The following is a 20,298-nucleotide window of genomic DNA, read 5'->3' as shown; positions in this document are numbered from 1 at the left end:
AACTCAAGCTAATGTCAATATGTATGCAATATGTCAATTTATCTTTTTTTGACAGAGTAACTACCAATGCCAAGAGGCCACAGATAACAATGAAAATATTTTATTTTTTGGCTTGGTTAAAGCTGTTACAGACGAGCGTATGGGACCGCGACCTTGGTTCGGTCAATATATCTCTTTCTCGCTCTTACTTATAGCTGCGTCCTTAGCGGACCACCTTACACACGATCGAATTTGCGACGGACCGCACCAGCCCTAATAGTGCGGCAGTCTCAGAAGCACCTGTGGCGACCACCTACATTCGTGGGAAGCCACCCTTATAATATAACCAAGGCAACACTAGCTGTCATGTTGACAGACAGAGAAAAAGCCGGGAAACTACACGTGTATATGATAATAGAATTAATATGTAACTAATAAACATTATACCTATTCAACACAATACGGTCGTTATTTAATGTTCCTGACATCACCTCACTGCACTCCCACACACCTTTGTATAGAATTATCAGGCCGGGCATTATTGAGCTGAGCTTTATTTTGGCTGTAGATTATTGGATTGGCAGCATTGGCTTTCTGTCACTTGACTTAAGGGCCCTGTCACAGAATAAATAATAGTACTAGAGTCTGGCTAGCCCATGGACTTATAAGATGGACTGCGCTGTCACTTTTTTTGCCATACTAAATTGAACTTTATCACCGAGCCAGAAAGACGTTCGTACCAGACTAGAGAAAACGGTCCACTTGAGATAGCAAAGGTGGGTCGTGGTGTCTCACTCGCACATGTTGCCAATGTTAAAAATATACCATTGTGGTAGTATTTATACCAATATACTACTCAAATTAAATAACTTCTTATATTATTTAAGTGCTATATTCAGAGTAAGGTTCTGATATATTTTAAGAAATTTGTAAATAATTATAATGTCAATATTATTAACTGATTTAACCAAGCATGTGCACAGAAAAAAAAACATTAATTTTGTTATGGTAGACATTATAGTAGCTTTGAATATTAATTGGTATCCCCAACTTGATGACATACTTTGGAGATATTTTCAAAATACGGGAATGGCGGCGCTCAGAATTTATTTGCGGAATATAAAAGAAAATGGGTAAAAAGTGTTGTGTAAAAGGTTGCAGAAGTGAAAGTTTTACTGATTGTGGTATATCTTTTCACAGGTAAGTCACAAGTGTCACAACTATTCAATTTTACAATAAAAATACAAGACAATATTGTCAAACTCATTAGGGTGACTATGATATCGGCACGATGTGAATCAGTTTTACACAATTCTTATTACGTACTTAAAAGTAAGTTTATCTAAATAGGTATGCATTTATTTCGGCATGTTTAAATTGGTGAAATGAGAACTATAACAGAATAAATAATTGCCAAAATTGAAATCCAATTCCAAAGTCCTTAAACATTAATAAATTATATATAATTACTGAAACGGTTTTTCTAACTATTTATGTATACGTAATTGATTTTATATAGGTAGGGCACACATTTCCGTCTGTAGAACAACGCGGCAAATTTGAAAAATGTAGTTGCAATACTTGTAATCACAGATCTACAATGAGTTGATGACGCTTACTGTGTCGTATTCTGCTCTAACTACTGTAAAGAGGTTCATTTAGGTTTATATTTTGAATATTATTTATTTTATTCTAGAACCTTGTCATTGTAAATAGTAAATAGTTGAATACGTTGCCATGTCCTATATTCTTGTAAATTTTCTCTGTAAATAAAATCGTGCTTCGTTAACTAATCGTTTCAGTGATTCACGTGACCATTACACTTACGCTTAAAGATAGTTGAAGTGTGCAAAAAGGAAGCCATCATGTATGTGAACATACCATGAGTGCGAAAGAAGCAACAAATGAAAATACGTGACCTGAGGGCCTACCGCGAACCACGTTCGACGTGTTGCCTCTTTGTCGCACTTGTAAATTCGTAGGTAAGTGTGACAGGAAGGCAACACGTCGAACGTGGTTCGCGGTAGTCCCTCAGTTTTGAGTTCGACAGTGGCCGCGAACAGCCGACATTTCTTTATTTTCAAACACGCCGCAACACGTTATTGGCATCGTAATAGTTTAATTTTTAAATTAGAAAATATAAATCAAGCCGGAAATGAACTATTAAAAACGTATTGCAGTCAAATCATAATAGTTTCGTGTTGTTTTACAGGTGCCTATGATATTTTGCGCGAAATTTTCTTAACTATAGGTATTTTGTTAAGTAAATTAAGGGCATAATTAGTATAAGAAGCTGGTTTACATAGCTAGTCAATAATCAAGACTAATTTGTGTAAAAACCTAAATTGTTACCTAGTAGGTACCTACGCTACGCTTGAACTTGACAAAATGTTTTAATAACTAATATCGATATCGATAGCCAGTCGTTATATTAATATCAAAATATTTTTTCACACGAAATATTAAGTTTAATATTCGACTTAAAATAATAACGATTGTTTTACCTTTTTTAGATGCATTCTTCTTCTAAGTCGGTCCCTCACTGCTGAGGATCGTGACTCCGCTTACTAATTTTTCCTATGGCAGCTCTCCACTTCTCTCTGTCGGTTGCTTTGTGGAAAGCGTTGCTTAGTGTGATGTCCATCTGGGCGGATATTTGGTCACACTCACACCATCTCGTTGCGTTTTTAGATGCATATGTTTAGCGGTAAATTTAAAATACGATGGCCGATTCGGTCTCGGTTATCAAGTCTCGTTATTTATTTAATTGTATAAGAAATTTAAATATACAATAGGCGCTAATAGGATCTAATAAAATTCATATAACATTTTTATTTGTACGAAACAACACGACATTTGAAAAAATAATGGATGAATCAGTCAAACACTGATCACAAATTATCTCATCGTCATCATAATCACATAATAAACACGTATACACATTTAATTTACCACAAATTATTTATACATGATTTAAAATGACTTATCATAACATCATCATCATTGCCATCATTAGGGTGGTCCAAATAAAACTAGATTGTGTCTAGGGGACAAAATGACATATTTACGGCGAGGGCGTACATTGAATCCTGAACGAAGCGAAGGATTCTAAAATAGAATCTTGAGCGTAGCGAGGGGTTGAAGTGTTAACGCCCAAGCTGCATACTGCTTTTCACATCACTTATGAGGAAAATAAAAGAGCTTAGTGATGACTGATGAAACAGATTCATTTATATTCTAACAGTGCTGAATTTGTCGAGTTTAACAAATTATATTAAATATATATGTATACTCGCAAGAAGCGCTGGTGGCCTAGAGGTAAGAGCGTGCGACTTTCAATCCGGAGGTCGCAGGTTCAAACCCCGGCTCGTACCAATGAGTTTTTCGGAACTTATGTACGAAATATCATTTGATATTTGCCAGTCGCTTTTCGGTGAAGGAAAACATCGTGAGGAAACTGGACTAATCCCAATAAGGCCTAGTTTACCCTCTGGGTTGGAAGGTCAGATGGCAGTCGCTTTCGTAAAAACTAGTGCCTACGTCAAATCACGGGATTAGTTGTCAAGCGGACCCCAGGCTCCCATGAGCCGTGGTAAAATGCCGGGATAACGCCAGGAAGAAGATATATGTATACTGGCAATAAAATGTCGCAGAACCGAAAAGTGTCACTTTGATCCCTCCTAAGAGGGAAGAAAAAGCCCTGCTGACGGCTTTCTCGCAAAACGTACCAGCATTGTGATACAACGAAGAAATACTGCCAGCAACATTGATACAATGTCCCAAGGGCCTATTTTAGATTTAAGTTACTTATTAATTTAGTTTAGTAGTATCATCTGTATCTGTATACTTTTATGTAAATAAACGCTTTTTCAGTAGCCATCATCTTGAACTTTTTCGTTTTTAGTCTCATCTGATAGATAATTGATACATATGAGGTTTTAAAAGCCCTTTAGGGCCTTTAGCATAAAGTAAAGTATATTAGGTACTACCTCGGGAATACAATGGGCTTTGGGCTATGACTTGCAATACCATAATTTAATACTGTAATATCATCTATTTTAATTTTCAGGTTTCCAAGAGATGAACAATTAAAGGCCAGGTGGTTGGAAGCTGTAGGCGGTCAAGTGACATGCAAAGATCCAGTTGTGTGCAGCCGTCATTTTAAAAAAGAAGATTTTAAAACAACTACTATTCAGGCAAGATTAACTGATAACGCAGTACCATATATAGTGGTAAGAAATAAATTAAATTATGCTACAAATATTATAAATAAGCGCCTGGTGGCCTAGTGGTAAGATTGTGCGACTTTTAATCCGGAGGTCGCGGGTTCAAACCGCGGCTCGTACCAATGTGCAATTAATTTTCCGGAACTTACTCGTATGTACGAAATATCACTTGATACTTTACCAGTCGCTTTTCGGTGAAGAAAAACATTGTGAGAAAACCGGACTTGTATGTTTAGATGTTTGTTTATCATTCACGCAAAAACGCCGAAAAAAGCCGATTTGAATAAAATTTAACATATATATGATATACCGAGATACCTATGTTGCCTATACCTATAATGGCCATACCTGAATAGCACCTGAAAAGAGACCTAGGTTACTTTACATCCTGGAACTCATTTCCTAAAGCATTATATTTCTATTAAAGTATCCGTGTTTTGTTCACAGCCCACAACGAAGAGAATAAATGTTCTAAGTAATATATTAATATACTCTGACCCTTCTCCGGGTACTTCATCTGAAAACAACATTGTATCATTTGCACCTGAAAATGACCCTGCATCTGAAAAAGATATTGCATATGTTGAACCACATTCAAAACGTCCACGGCTTGAATATTGCGATAGTGGCACTCAGACAGACTCGTCCATTGTCTCTAAAAAAGCAACATTACAAAGAAAAGTAAAAACTTTACAGCAAAAACTTAAAAGAAAGAATAGCAAAATTCAAAATCTACAAAGCTTATTGCAAATAATAAAAAAAAAATGCTCTAATTTTGATGAAGTTCAAGTCGTCATGGAAAACAATTTCAACAATATTCACAAACACTTTAATTCACATAAAAGTAATAAGGGCGTACGATACTCAGATGAATTAAAGCAGTTTGCACTAACTCTATATTATTATTCCGGACCAGCATACAATTTACTACGAAATCACATAGCTTTGCCGCATCCCGCTACTTTGCGTGGAATATTATCAAAAACAGATTGCAATGTAGGATTCATAAAAGAATCATTTGAGTACCTGCGTGATCTCTCGACAAAGGATGATCCTATAAAGGAAGTAGCATTAATATTTGATGGAATGTCAATAAAATCAGAACCGGTACCAGATAGACATAGCGGAAAATATGTGGGATATGTAGATTATGGTGGAATCCTTCAACCAGATGCAGAAGTGTTAGCAACAGAAGTACTAATGTTTCAAATTGTATCACTAAAAAAAAAGTTCAAGTGCCCTATTGCTTACTTTCTTACGAACAAAATGACGGCTAACGTGCAAGCTCAGCTTATAATGACAGCGATTCGAATGTTAAGTGAACTTGGAATCGATGTACACTCAATAACTTGTGATGGCACGTCGACAAATAAAAAGACGTATGAAATTTTAGGCTGCAATTTTTCGCCGCCACATATGGTAACAAGCTTTAAGCACCCATTAAAAGACCAGAAAGTGCATTGTATATTCGACCCACCCCATATGATTAAGCTGGCTAGAAACTTGTTCGCTGAAACAAACCTAGAATCTAATTCTGGTCTGATAAAATACAAATACGTGACAGAATTACATGATCTACAAGAACAGGAAGGTCTTAGATTAGCAAATAAACTTTGCAACGCACATGTAAATTTTTTTCAAAAGAAGATGAATGTGAAGTTGGCTACTCAATTATTAAGTTCTTCAGTAGCCGACGCGATTGAATTTTTATGTAGAACCGGTCATCCCAAATTTGCTGGCAGCGAGGCAACTGTAGAGTTTATTAGATTTTTAGACAGAGTTTTTGATTTGATGAATGCCAAAGATCCGCGAGGTAGCGGTTTCAAGTCTGCCCTAAGATTAGAAAATAAAGATAACTGGTCTAATGTACTAAAAGACACAAGAGAATATTTGCTCACTTTAAAAGTAAATGGAGAACCCATATTAACGACCAGAAGAAAAATCCCAGCACTTGGTTTGATTGCAAATACATTCAGCTTTCACAACTTAACCATAGACATATTAAATAAGACAGGGTACAAATATTTTCTCCCACACAAAACTTCCCAAGACCACCTAGAAATGTTTTTTTCGTGCATAAGGGCACGCGGTGGGAGCAACGATAACCCAAATGCTTTAGAGTTAAGATATATATTACGGAAACTTTTATTTCATAACAGTGTGAAACCCAGCATCAACGCGAATTGCACTGACGATGCTTTTGAGCTGTCACCGATAATTGATTTTCGAAGCAAAAAGAGATCCCTATTGAGAGAGGTAGAACAGAACATGGAAATTGAAGAGCAACAAATCAACACTTTGCTTGATTCATTAAGTATCTCAGAGTTAAAGGCAAACATTTTGTACTATATAACAGGTGCCATTGTGAATAAGCTTTTAAAAAAAATACATTGCGAATATTGCCAAGCGGCTTTATTAACAAACAAAAAAAATAACGATCACTGCTACTCGATTGATTTGCAACAATTTTCAGCATTTACAACATTTATTGATCGAGGAGGCTTGAAATACGTCTCACAGTTCCCCTTTGAAGTAGTAATAGTGGCTGAGAAATTATTTACTTTTTCAGTAAATACACACTGTATGAAGGAAGTCACTCGAAATAAACTTATGTTATTAACAATGCAACATGTGACAAACAATTTGCAAAAGTTTAACATTGAGCACCCAAAAACATCTATAAGCACAGAAGACCATCACGAAATTCAAATTGTAAAAGCCATTGCCTCGTGTTTTTTCAATTTGCGCATGAGTCATCACGCAAAAACGACATTTTTAAAAGGACAGGGAAATAAAGTAGGATTGAGGCAAAAATTGCATAAAACTATATTGTTTAGCAATCTATAATCATAATCATTAATAAATGATTGTTGTAAATATTTAAAAAAATGTTGATAAATGATATTATATTACGTTAGTAAAGAATATAATGATTGTTAATTAGGTATATGTTATTTAAGATAACTATGATATGATAAAACTAGTGGCTCTGTGAGCTATGGACCTCGCTATAAGTTTCATAAGTTTATAAAATGTCAATAAAAACATGCTTGCTTTGTTGAGTAATTATCACAACAAAATCACAAATCTCACAGTGATCTTAAGTTTCTTAGACGTTACTGGCACTATTAATTAAGTCATTTATGCCAATTTGTACCATTTCGGACATGATCCAAAAATCTAAATTACAGAAAAGTTATATCTAATTATGTAACTATCGAACCCTCGCAAAATTTCATGTACGTTTTTGTTAAAAAAATGAACCTAATTTTTACATTTTAGTTTTATTTTTTCCTAAAATCTAATTATATAACATATTATCAGTTTTTTGTGAAGCGCCGGTGGCCTAGCGGTAAGAGCGTGCGACTTTCAATCTGGTCGCGGGTTCGAATCCTGGCTCGTAACCAATGAGTTTTTCGAAATTAAGTACGACATATCATCTGATATTTGACCAGTCGCTGTTCGGCGAAGGGAAACGTCGTGAGGAAATCGGGCTAATCCCAATAAAGCCTAGTTTACCCGCTGGGTGGGAAGGTCAGATGGCAGTCGCTTTAGAATAAACTAGTACCTACGCCAATTCTTGGGATTAATTGCCAAGCGGACCCCAGGCTCCCATGAGCCGTGGCAAAATGCAACGCAAGGAAGATGATAATGATTGTGAGCAGGCAAGCCAGGCAAGGAGTAATGTTAGGTACTAGTAAATTGGGAAATTTACCGGTTTATTATAAAACGGAAAATTTCCCGGTAATTTTAAGAATAAAATTAGTGTAAAAGGTAATTTAATTAGTGTACCTATGTTCATTTATTTCATTTCATATGATGCAGTAGAGTATACTTATTGTTACAATGAAAAAAAAATTGATTATAAAAAAATAGAAGTTTAATTATAAAAAAATAATCGTAATTTACTGACTTTTAGCCTTTGCTTTTAGCCCCCATTCGCACGGGAGCTTTTTCAACGTGCATTAAAAAAGCGTTTGAATGACATAAATGGATAACCATGTGTGTATTCACACGACAGCCGTGACGCTTTTTATCAAGCGTTGTGGGACTTTAAGCTTTGGCCGTTAATCGAATTTAGAGGGCGGGCAATTCAAGCGCTTTTTTAACGCGCGTTGGAAAAGCTGCCGTGCGAATGGGGGCTTAGGATGGATACTAGAAACGTTAAAGCCCCAGTACACAGTGGTGAAAGATGGGCCATGCCACGCCCTGACCATTGTGTACAGGGGGCTATGGTATGCAATGGCGGACGACTGCCGTCAGTTGTCAGCCGTGGTGAGCAATCGGGGAGTTGTCGGTTTTTTGGCACACTTCAAAGGAATCGTGGCGTACCGTGGCGTGTGTTGTTCACACAATCGCCATTGTTGTGGCATGGACTATCCTTGACCACAGTGTACTGGAGCCTTACTCTCTTTGGAGAATTTACTGGGAACGGCACATCACTAGTTTCTTTACATTTCACGACTCTTCTCTTTCCGCACAGATGGCTTATAGTCTGACAAAAAATTAAAAAACGGACAACATTGTAGTGTCGTCCTTTCCAAATATATCTATAGTCTAACCAAAAAGAGTAGAAATTGAAAAGGGGCAATACTGTAGTGTGTTCCCTTTCAAATCAATATATATTAGAAAACGGGACGACACTACAGTATTGCCACTTTATAATTTCTAGGTACTCTTTTTTGTCATACTATACCATCGTCAACACCGAAGTTCGCAAATTACGCTCATCTCTCTCTTTTACTCCTATAAAGGAGTAAAAAGAGTGACAGAGAAAGATGCTCGCAATTTGCGAATTTCGCCGTCAATGCTCCCGTGACTAGTGCCCTATTTAAAAACCGGGCAAGTGCGAGTCGGACTCGCGCACGAAGGGTTCCGTACCATAATACAAAAAAAGGCAAAAAAAACGGTCACCCATCCAAGTACTGACCTCGCCCGACGTTGCTTAACTTCGGTCAAAAATCACGTTTGTTGTATGGGAGCCCCACTTAAATCTTTATTTAATTCTGTTTTTAGTATTTGTTGTTATAGCGGCAATAGAAATACATCATCTGTGAAAATTTCAACTGTCTAGCTGTTACGGTTCGTGAGTTACAGACGGACGGACGGACAGCAGAAGGCTTACCGCGAACCACGTTCGACGTCTTGCCTCTCTATCGCACTTGTACATTTGTCTGTAAGTGTTACAGGGAGGCAACACTTCGAACGTGGTTCGCGGTAGGCCCTCAGAGCCTTAGTAATAGGGTTCCGTTTTACCCTTTGGGTACGGAACCCTAAAAACTATAATAAACGGGCGTAGCGGACCACGACCCTTGTCCTGTCAGAATATCTGTCACTCTATCTCTCTCACTCATACCTCTTTTCTTGACAGACGTTACTGCCGACCACTTCCTGACGATCGACTACGTTCGTGGTCGGGTCGCCTATCAGTGACAGGGAACGACTAAATTAAGTACCTAATAAAGGTTGTGTGAAATGTTTTAGAGAAGAGAGAAAAAACTATATCCATCCCTTTTCAGGCCATAATACTAGTTCAGCGAAAATACAGTATGATTCTCTATAACAATGCACGAATGAGAAAAGATCGTGGCCAAACTATATTCCATGTTATCCGAATATCCCACATACATATGACGTATGGTCACCCTAATTAGAAAGAGATGCAACGCCCAACCTTGACTTCTCATGTGGACACACTTTTTGGCCAATGTCCGCGATCCAGTTTACTCTCTACGTCCGTGGGCTAGCCAAAAATTGTTGACAGATATTTCGTTGTTGTATCACCAATTGTCTATGATTAAAAAAAAGCTAAAAGTCAGTTGTCAATTTATGTCATTCATTCAAATTTTTTGCGGTTTATAAAGGGTTTATTTTAAATTATATTTGTAAAATAGGGATTTAACTACTGAAATAAGCACGAATGTAAAATAGCACATGTGAATATATTGACGACTTCCGATTGACAGCAAGTTTATTTTTCTATACGTAGACAGCCTACATTGCACTCCTCCACAATAAATTATTAATAACACATCAAACTAAAGGACTCCCTTAACCCTTAATCAAACGGAACACTTTTTATGAGATTTTTGAAAACTAAGAATGGTTTTTAGGTAAATTGGGTGCGTAGATTACGAAAAATATATAAAAAGAATTTTAGTGGGGGGGAAAGGGGGGTTTTGCGGTGGGGAATATTTTCCCGTTATCCGTTACGGAATAGCAAAATTTTGAATGAAGTGGGAAATAGTTTCCCATTGTCCGATACGGTTACAAACTTTTTACTAGTTAGTATCTCCCCCCGGCTTGGCTTGGAATTCAAGTATGAGCCTTTAACGTTATCTTCAAAAATCAAAGAAATAAATAAAAGAAAAAAGAAAACAAAAACAGGCACAGATTTTTTTGTGCAACAGGCAAACGGGCATATATTTTTATATTTGGAAACCAATTAAAATTTAGGTGGAGAACAAACACTGGGAAATAATTTCCCACTTGATAAAACCTACCAATTTTTTTGTAAATCGTACGTTCAGGCACAAACAATGGGAAATAATTACCCACTTACTAAACCTTAAAATCTTGGCTAAATCATATCGTTATCACAATTCCTTTCAAGCAAAACACAGGGAAAATAAGTCTAGTTTATGATAGTATTCAGTGTATGCACTTACAAGATTTTTTTTCGCACTTAACCTCAAAACACTAAAAAAAATGTCGTTATTGCAATAAAAATCACAACAACTGACATTGACTTTGACGTATGGTCACAAATGGCGGCCATTAGAAAAGTGTTGCCATTTTTTAAATTCAAAATGTTACTAAGATTTTAAATCTGTATGGTTGGTATCGCTGAGTGCTGCCATTAAAAAGATAAAAAATATTTCGTAAATTAGAATGAAGTGGGAAATAATTTCCCGATATTTGATTAAGGGTTAATGAGTACAACAACAAAACTATAGATCTAACCTAGTAATTCCCTTAAGGCGGCATTGCCTAAAAGGACGAGCCTGGGGCGGTGACGGTGTGTTCGGTGAAGAAACATTTGGCGATGGTGGCGCGCTAGGTAAAGCATCTTGAAAAATAGGCGACCCAGGTGGTGACTTAGAGGGAGAAACGCTCGGTTGAGACGCATGCTCCGGAAACACCACCATGTCTGACGTCGATCCCACCGACCGCCCGACTGAGTCCGTCCGGGTCTCCATTTCAAGACCGTCATCGTCAGGGTCATTTGTTACATTAAGTTTACGAACTCTTTCATTATTAGGATTTGTACGGATATCAGGTTCTAAAGTTTCTGGAACGGGATATACATGAGACTGTCTACCCGATCGCCGCTTTAATTGATCGACATGTCTATGTACCACTGACCCATCAGCCCCCTTGACGCTATAATCACCCGACCCGGTTCTATGCACTATTTGACCTGGGGCCCATTTTTCCCCCTTAAGGTATTGCCTGTACCAAACCTCTTCTTGTAACCCTAGTTCCCTATGTGCTCCTCCCGCAGCTAACTTCTGCCGTTGCTGCGCCTGACGCACCACGGCCCTAGTGTCGGGCTTCAAAGTGTCGAGCTTGGTACGAAGACTCCTACCCTGAAGTAATATGGCTGGACTTTGGCCGGTAGTGGGGTGAACCGTATTTCTATAATATAACAAATAAGTCCATAGAGCCTTATTTACATCATTTTTTTCATAAATAGCTTTTTTGATTACTCTCTTTAGAGTTTTTACCGTAACTTCAGCCAGACCGTTTGAAGCTGGATGATAAGGTGCAGAAAAAATATGTTCGATACCGAGTCCCTGGCTGAAATTTTGCATTTCGGTACTAGAGAAAGATGGCCCATTATCTGAAACTATTTGTTTGGGTATCCCCCACCTGCTAAATAATTCGCACAAAATGGCAATCACAGCGGTAGCCGTGGTACTAGTCATGTGGAATATTTCCACCCATTTGGACATCGCGTCAATTACTACAAGATAAGTCTTTCCAGTAATTGGACCCATAAAGTCGAGATGAATTCTAGACCATTGTCGATCCGGCCAAGGCCACATGCAAGGCGCTTGCTTTGGGGGAGCATCCGCTTGTACTGCACACGCGTCGCACTCGCGGCACATGCGCTCTACTGCCTCGTCGACCCCGGGCCACCAGACATAACTCCTAGCTAAAGCTTTAGACTTCACTATACCCATGTGAGGCTCGTGGAGCATCCGTAATACCCGATCCCTGCATGACTCCGGAATCACTAACCTGTAACCCCACATAACGCAACCCAGCTCTTCGTATAATTCGACTTTCCTATTAAAAAATGGTTGTAAACCAATTATGTCACAATCGGCGGGCCAACCCTCTCTAATGTACCTTAAAACCCGTGCCAATATGGGATCCCGAGCAGTCTGTGAACAAACTTCACCATAGTTGAGCAACAAAGCCTGCTGAATAAAATGTAAGTATGTCTGCTCGGGCGCCGTCGGGCTCGTTTCTCCGCACTGGACTACCGGTAACCGAGACAACCCGTCTGCTCCATTTTCGTTTGTACGAACATACTCGATAGTGTACGTATATGCTGATAAAATCAGAGCCCAGCGTTCCATGCGACTAGCGGCCATAGCTGGTATTCCTGTGTGCGGCCCGAAAATGGATACCAACGGTTTGTGATCAGTCCTAAGTGTGAAATGCCTACCATAAAGGTACTGATGAAACTTATTGACACAAAAAATTATTGCCAACGCTTCACGGTGTATTTGAGAGTAATTTTTCTCTGCGTCCGTTAGCGTCCTAGAAATGTAAGCGACTGGACGTTCACCCCCTCCACTCTGGTTTGGTTGCGACAAAACTCCACCAATTCCCCGAGCTGATGCATCACAAGTCAAACTCAGAGGACGATCTGGGTCATAGTAAGCTAAAACCGGCGCAGTGGATAACACTGTTTTAATTTCTACGAACGCCTGCTCACAATCCTTCGACCAGTGCCATTCAACGTTCTTCTTTAATAAATCATACAGTGGTACGAGCCGTCCACTTAAGTGCCTAACAAACTTTGCATAAAAGTTAATCAACCCAAGAAATGACCGCAACTCTGTGACATTACTCGGTCGGGGTATCTTGGTGATTGCTTCTATCTTATCCGGGTCCGTCTTGACCCCGTCCTTACTTAGAACATACCCCAAATATTTAATCTCGCTAACTAGGAATACACATTTCGCAGCCTTCAATCTTAACCCGTTTTGACGTAACCGATTGAAAACTGTCTCTAACGCCTGTATATGCTCCGACACATTCTTGCCCCCAATTACTACGTCGTCCAAAAACACTTCGACGTTGGGAATTCCGCCTAACACAGTACACATAATTCGTTGGAAAATACCTGGGCTAGAAGCAAGACCGAAAACAAGCCTGTTGTATTTGAATAAACCACGATGAGTATTTATAACCGTGCAATTGTTAGACGAATCCAACTCTATTTGATTATACGCTTGTGATAAATCGATCTTTGAAAAGAAACGTGATTCGCCCAATCGAACAATTAAATCGTCAATCTTTGGCAGTGGATAGCGGTCTACTAATAATGCCGGATTAACAGTCGCCTTGTAATCCGCACAAATCCTTAAAGAGCCGTCTGGTTTGTTTACCGGTACCAATGGAGAGGCCCAGTCGGAACAGTCGACGGGCTCGATGATGCCGTCGCGTAGCATGGCGTCCAGCTCGGCGTCGACGCGTGCGCGTAGCGCGTACGGCAGCGGACGCGCACGGTGGAATACCGGGACCGCGCCGGGCCGCAACTGCAACGTCGCTTTACCGCCCGTGTACCGCCCCAAACCGCCTTGAAACAACTCCTTATACCTGTCACATAAAGTTTTAATGTTATCATTTAATTTCGAATTTTCATTATTTCCACCTACATGATGACAGTTATCAAAAATCGGAATGCCTGTTTTTAATTCCACTAACCAATGTCGACCTATTAATGGGGTTTTACCACCCTTAATCACAAACAACTCTAACTCTTTCTCTGTAGCACCATAACGAACCTTGGGCTTTATCATTCCGGAAGGAGTCAGTGGTGTTCCGTTGTAAGACGTAAAGGAAGCACCTGGTGGTTGTAAAGGAATATCCTTGAAATAGGTGTTGTAAGTCTCACTACTTATGCAGGACGCAGCCGACCCCGTGTCGACTTCCATAGTCAGTGAATGATTATTAATGGAAACAGGTAATCTCACCGGTGGATAGTCACTTAAGCATAAGTGATGAAAATCTTCCTCCTGCAGGGCCTCCAACGCGCGATGCTCTACTCCGTCATCTTCCGTTTTCCCGCATAGTTGATGTAAATTAGTCCGTCTATCGCGCGACCCTTCTGCTGTCAGTTCTGGACAGACGCGACGCAAATGGCCAATGCGCCGGCACCGGCTGCACTCGTAACTCCGGAACCTGCAAGTCTGGTAAGTATGGCTGTTCGCACCGCACCCGCCGCAGTGGTGGGTGCCTCCGCCCGAACTCCGCCCTGGTGAACCACCATGTCCGCGCGATCCGCGCGTTCCGCCACGTCCTCCGTGGCCGCCAGCGTTGATACGCCGACCGTATGCCGTGGTTATAGCGTGTACTGGGTCCGCTCCCGCTCCAGCACCCTCGCCGTTAACCGCTCCCGCCGAACCGTCAACCGCAGCCGAATCTTTGATTGCGGCCTCTAAAGTCGTCGCTTTCTTAACCGCGTCCGAGAAGGTCAAACCTTCATCTTCGGCAAACAAACGTTCTCTAATCTGATCGCTTCTGATACCACATACGAACTGGTCCCGCAGATCAGTGTTTAGATTAGTCGCAAATTTACAAAAACGGGCTGCCTTCTTCAACTCCGCCACATAATCGCTAATACATTCCGTGCCCTGTCTCTTTTGCCTAAATCTGTAACGTTCCGCTAAAACTGACGGAGTCGGTTGTAAATGATCTCTGACTAATTTGACAACTGCATCGTATGTTAGCTCCGATGGTTTCTTCGGACTCGCGAGGTTCGTTATCAGCTCATACGCCTCGTCCCCGACTGTAGCTATCAATGTAGGCAGTTGATTCTCCGGTTTGATATCATTTACCTTAAAATACATTTCCATTCTTTCAATGTAAGCCGACCATGTTCCGTTTTTAACGTCAAACTCTTTTATTTTACCAATCGGCATTTTCTTGCCCTATTTTATATATGTATGGTGAGAATAAATTACCGCAAACACGCTTTTCCTTATTTCCTTTCGTCGCCAGTGTAAAATAGGGATTTAACTACTGAAATAAGCACGAATGTAAAATAGCACATGTGAATATATTGACGACTTCCGATTGACAGCAAGTTTATTTTTCTATACGTAGACAGCCTACATTGCACTATTAATAATTTCTATACTGAGTGAGGTTCGCAAACTATTATTTAAGCTCGTAAATAATTACGACAATGTGCGAAGTCGACGTGAAGCATTGTTTAACGAAAAACTGCAATGTTTACATCTCCTAACCAAATGTAAACAAATTAGGAGGTTGGTGCTCTATAAATATTTTGATACTTTAAGTACTAGTTGTAACATTTGCCTATTACTTTGTTTAAGTACGTGAATTTATTAATGCCTGAATCTCATAAACAGGAAAAGTGTATAAAGAAACGGATTAAACTAAAAGTTCTGAAAAATATCTATAAAATCTAAAGATTGGAACATAAACATATGTGTTTGCGTTGACTGTACTTTAAATAGTGGTAGAAATTATGTGAGCTGACTTTGAGTGCATGTAAACGCTCATTTAACTTATTTCCTTAGGTACCTTACTTGTGCACAGAAAATCAAAAATATTGTCCAGTATCAAAACTAAAATTCCTACTACTCAAAGTGTGACCAGCCCAAGATTTTTTGAATTTCCCGCCAAACATTTGTGTAAAATTTCAGTAGCCAGACTCTACTACTAAGTACAGACTCACTCTCTAACAAAACGCGTCTGTTACGATCAGCACAGATGGCGCTAGGTGGCGACAGCGCCACGCACGAACGGATGCACTTTTAGCTACCTGTAGAAAAGCGACGAAATCGCGGAGTGAGACACGCCTGGCCCTGTACACAATGGGCCAGCGTGGACCAGTCTGGGGGACGCATTATGCGTTAGAGGGAGCAAGTGATATTGCTATCTCATTCTTCTGCGTCCCTTGGACTGGCTGGCGCTGGCCCATTGTGTACATAGTACAGTCATTATATCCAAAAAACCAACCCTTCCGTGAATAATTAGTTCTTGGATTTTTTTTTCGTAGGTCCCTCGGGGGGGTCACTGGGAGTGTAAATTCAAAAAGTAGGCTGAATCAGGCTCCTGCGTATATTCGAAAAATGGTTTTTTTTTCCAAAAAACGGTTTTTCGTTAATAACTCGGCCATTTTTGATTTTACAGTAAAACCGTAAGGACAAAAATTGTAGGAAATTTGATTCTCTACAAGTTAGTCCAGTCATTATATCCAAAAAACCGTCCCTTCCCGTGAATAATCAGTTCTTGGATTTTTTTTTCGTATGTCCCTCGAATCACTGAGAGTGTAAATTTAAAAAGTAGACTGAATCAGGGTCCTGTGTATATTCGAAAAACGGGTTTTCTTGAATAACTCGGTCATTTTTGATTTTACAGTAAAACCGTGAGGACAAAAATTTTAGAAAATTTGATTCTCTACAAGTTTGGTCCTCACAATTTTTCTTCTAGGATCGATAGTTTGGAAATAAAATTTGAAAAAAAGCGACAAATTCAAAATATTTTCAACATCTCGTTTATTTTCAACTTTACGACATAAATGAAGAGGACTAAACTTGTAGAGAATCAAATTTTCTAAAATTTTTGTCCTCACGGTTTTACTGTAAAATAAAAAATGACCGAGTTATTCAAGAAAAACCGTTTTTCGAATGTACACAGGACCCCGATTCAGTCTACTTTTTGAATTTACACTCCCAGTGATTCCCCCGAGGGACGTACGAAAAAAATCCAAGAACTGATTATTCACGGGAAGGGTCGGTTTTTTGGATATGATGACTGGACTAACTTGTAGAGAATCAAATTTCCTACAATTTTTGTCCTTACGGTTTTACTGTAAAATCAAAAATGGCCGAGTTATTGAAGAAAAACCGTTTTTTTTGGAAAAAAAAAACCATTTTTCGAATATACGCAGGAGCCTGATTCTGCCTACTTTTTGAATTTACACTCCCAGTGACCCCCCCCCCCGAGGGACCTACGAAAAAAAAATCCAAGAACTAATTATTCACGGGTCAAAATCTATAATGACTGTACTAACAGGGGCTTTTACATTACTGGCATAATGGCATTGGAATATTTAGAATCTATCACAATAATCAGACAGGAATCCGCGGGGCAAATTGTGAATTAAGACTTCTTGTTTGGCACGGCACTTATGGTACCAATTACAACAAAATTTAGGTTGTTTTAAAACGATTAGGCAATTAAAAACTAATTTTTAACTATTTTGTTGTAATTAGTACCATAAGTGCATAAACATAAAGTTTAATACTTTGTTCACAATTTGCCCTGCGGATTCCTATGTGTGATTATAATATAATAGGTATAATAGATTCTCGTTATTTATTTTATTGAAATAATAGTCTTTCAAAGTTTTCTGTTTGATTACTTGTCTAGTACGTCTAATATAGCGTCAGCTAAACATTTTGATAACACCTCGACAGGGGTGCGAAATTCCTGACCGGCCAAACTCGGCTCCATTCTCCAGTCCAGACCTACCATTCGCTAACGCTTCATAATCCATTTCTATAGAATCGCTAGACAAAGTATGTGTTATGGCTGAACAAAACAATTGTACAGTGATATGCATGCAAAAGACGGGGCCTCGTTTAAATACTTAAAAGATGAGCCCCATTGCTCAGCCGAAACGGAAGTTTTTGTTACCTACACTACAGCAGCCTAAGATAGTCGCGCGGTCTGTCTTGTGACACAAATGTTTGTCACGTTCTAACGGTATCGTCTTGGGTCGTCCCATTCGTTTTTCGTCAAGTTCTTAAATTAGTCCTATTCTGCTTTCGTCACTCATTCTACATTCGTTCCAATCGTCGGTGGCTTTCAATTTAGAATGAGTGACGAAAGCAGAATAGGACTAATTTAAGAACTTGACGAAAAACGAATGGGACGACCCAAGACGATACCGTTCTAACAAGTATGTAAATAAGAGAGTGACGCATACAATAGATTATAGATGATTGATAGGGTAGGTACTATTATTTTGTTATATGCTTCTGTAGTAGTAATGTATCGTCAGGGTGGACCTATGAGAAAATAATACATATTAATTTGAAACAGTCATGATTTATTTAAAAAATCTTACAATTGCAAACAAATATTTTTCCACACAATATACACATTACCTATGTCTGTGGTGATCTGCAAAGTTATTTAGATAGTTTAGCCAACCAATCACATCATAATATTATTCTAACGCTAATATTAACATCCCAAAGAAAGGGTTGGGTATATATTATATGTGATTGATGAAGGTCTGAAGATAGTGTCGAAATGGTTGGCCAGACTAGGTATAACTTTTTCATACAAGCAAACAACAGAAACACCGTCACCTGAAATTTGATAAATGCGTTTGGAATAGTTTCTATAATTTAACATTCTACATTACAATTGAAGATTTATAAATTTAGTGACGTTGTAGACTCACTAGACTCACATTAATTAAGATCTTTTTTGTACCGGGATCTTACAACAGGTTGCAACAGAAGGAAACAAAGGATTGATAAATTGGACACCCTTTATTACAAATGGGTGAATCAACTTTTAGAACACTGATTTCGTGTCCCTAGACTGCCTAGCAAAAAAAAATCGTTTTTTCAAAAACTTATTAGGTCCATAAGTAATGAATTAACACATAAAAATGTACAATGTAATCAGATAATAATTACATTTTGTACGGTAACGCAACGGACAAAAATTTGCTCCCATACAAAAATGTGTCCCTGATTTTTCTATTGCGGCAAACTTTTTTCTGCTGCGTTACCGTACAAAATGTAACTTTTATCTGATCGAGTTGTTAATTTTAATGTGTTAAACGGTGGCCACATGTTAGAAAATGGTGGCCACATTTTTCAGTTTAGGTGATAAAGCAAAATAAAACTATGTGACAAACACCAAAAGTAATAGTTAGGTAATTGGTTTATTAGAAAACACAATTCCCCCAATCAGGCCGCCACTGGACGGTCGATGCAGTCTTAAAACAGGATCTTCGTAATAAATAAGTCAATAAGGTTTCCTCAAAGAAAAAATGTAGGTTCCACAGGTGTTAGCAGAATTCTAAATTTCTAATAAAACTTTCGTGTATTTGTCTGTTCTTACGATGTTAGGTAGTGGTGGTTGAAAGGATAATTTTAACTTAAGTTCTAAGGTAGTGCGGCGGGGGCGGCGGCGGCGGCGCGGGGCGCAGTCTCGGGCCGCGCTCCAGCTGCCGGCGCCACGACGCCATGGCCTCGCTCAGCGACCACAGCTCCGACAGCAGCGACAGGTCCAACTGACGGAGGCTCGCCTGGAATCAATACAAATTACCACTTTAATTATATCGTAGTTTAGTAATACGCTTAATTGTTTAGCATTATAAATAGAAAACCGCAGAATCATGAGGATTTTGACCCTTATACTCATATGATGAAATAATCCTGCCACCTTATGGTAATGAATCGAAAAATAAAACTTATCACTGACATTCGAGCCAAAATACAGAAGGCTCCTGTGCTGGTGTCTACAATTTACGCACGCATCCTATAAAGTCCCGCTATCGTGCTAGTAAGGAAAAAAAAACTGAATGCGTCCCGCTTGGCATTGACTGCATTTATCTAAGCAGGGTGCCGGTCTAATGGTACGGTTATGGGATCTAGTTTTCCAGTTAGGTTCCAGCACCTTTTTAACACTGCACTACTTTACTATGATTATTTACAGTCCTACCTACTTCACTTGACACAGACGATGATCTATGCAATTACATTAGCTGGGAATTTGAACAAATATAACGTTGATGATCTGAGAATTTAATTAAACCTTTTCTCCGTGACACGCCTATATTTGAATATGCACAGGT

The 20,298-nt window shown here is 39.0% G+C and overlaps 1 protein-coding gene across 1 annotated transcript in view; it reads right to left on the bottom strand.

Moving 5' to 3' along the window:
• Positions 1 to 18,514: 18,514 nt before the first annotated feature.
• LOC134680446 (anaphase-promoting complex subunit 11-like) overlaps positions 18,515 to 20,298 on the bottom strand; it is a 71,009-nt gene continuing 69,225 nt past the window's right edge. The window contains exon 3 of the mRNA XM_063539577.1: positions 18,515 to 19,749. Coding sequence (XP_063395647.1) covers positions 19,600 to 19,749 — 150 coding nt within the window. The 3' untranslated portion in view covers positions 18,515 to 19,599. The remainder of the gene's footprint in view (positions 19,750 to 20,298) is intronic.

Source organism: Cydia fagiglandana, chromosome 1 (genome assembly GCF_963556715.1).
Source record: "Cydia fagiglandana chromosome 1, ilCydFagi1.1, whole genome shotgun sequence".
Lineage (NCBI taxonomy): Eukaryota > Metazoa > Arthropoda > Insecta > Lepidoptera > Tortricidae > Cydia > Cydia fagiglandana.
The sequence above is the reverse complement of the archived record's forward strand: the minus strand, read 5'-3'. Positions and strand labels throughout refer to the sequence as shown.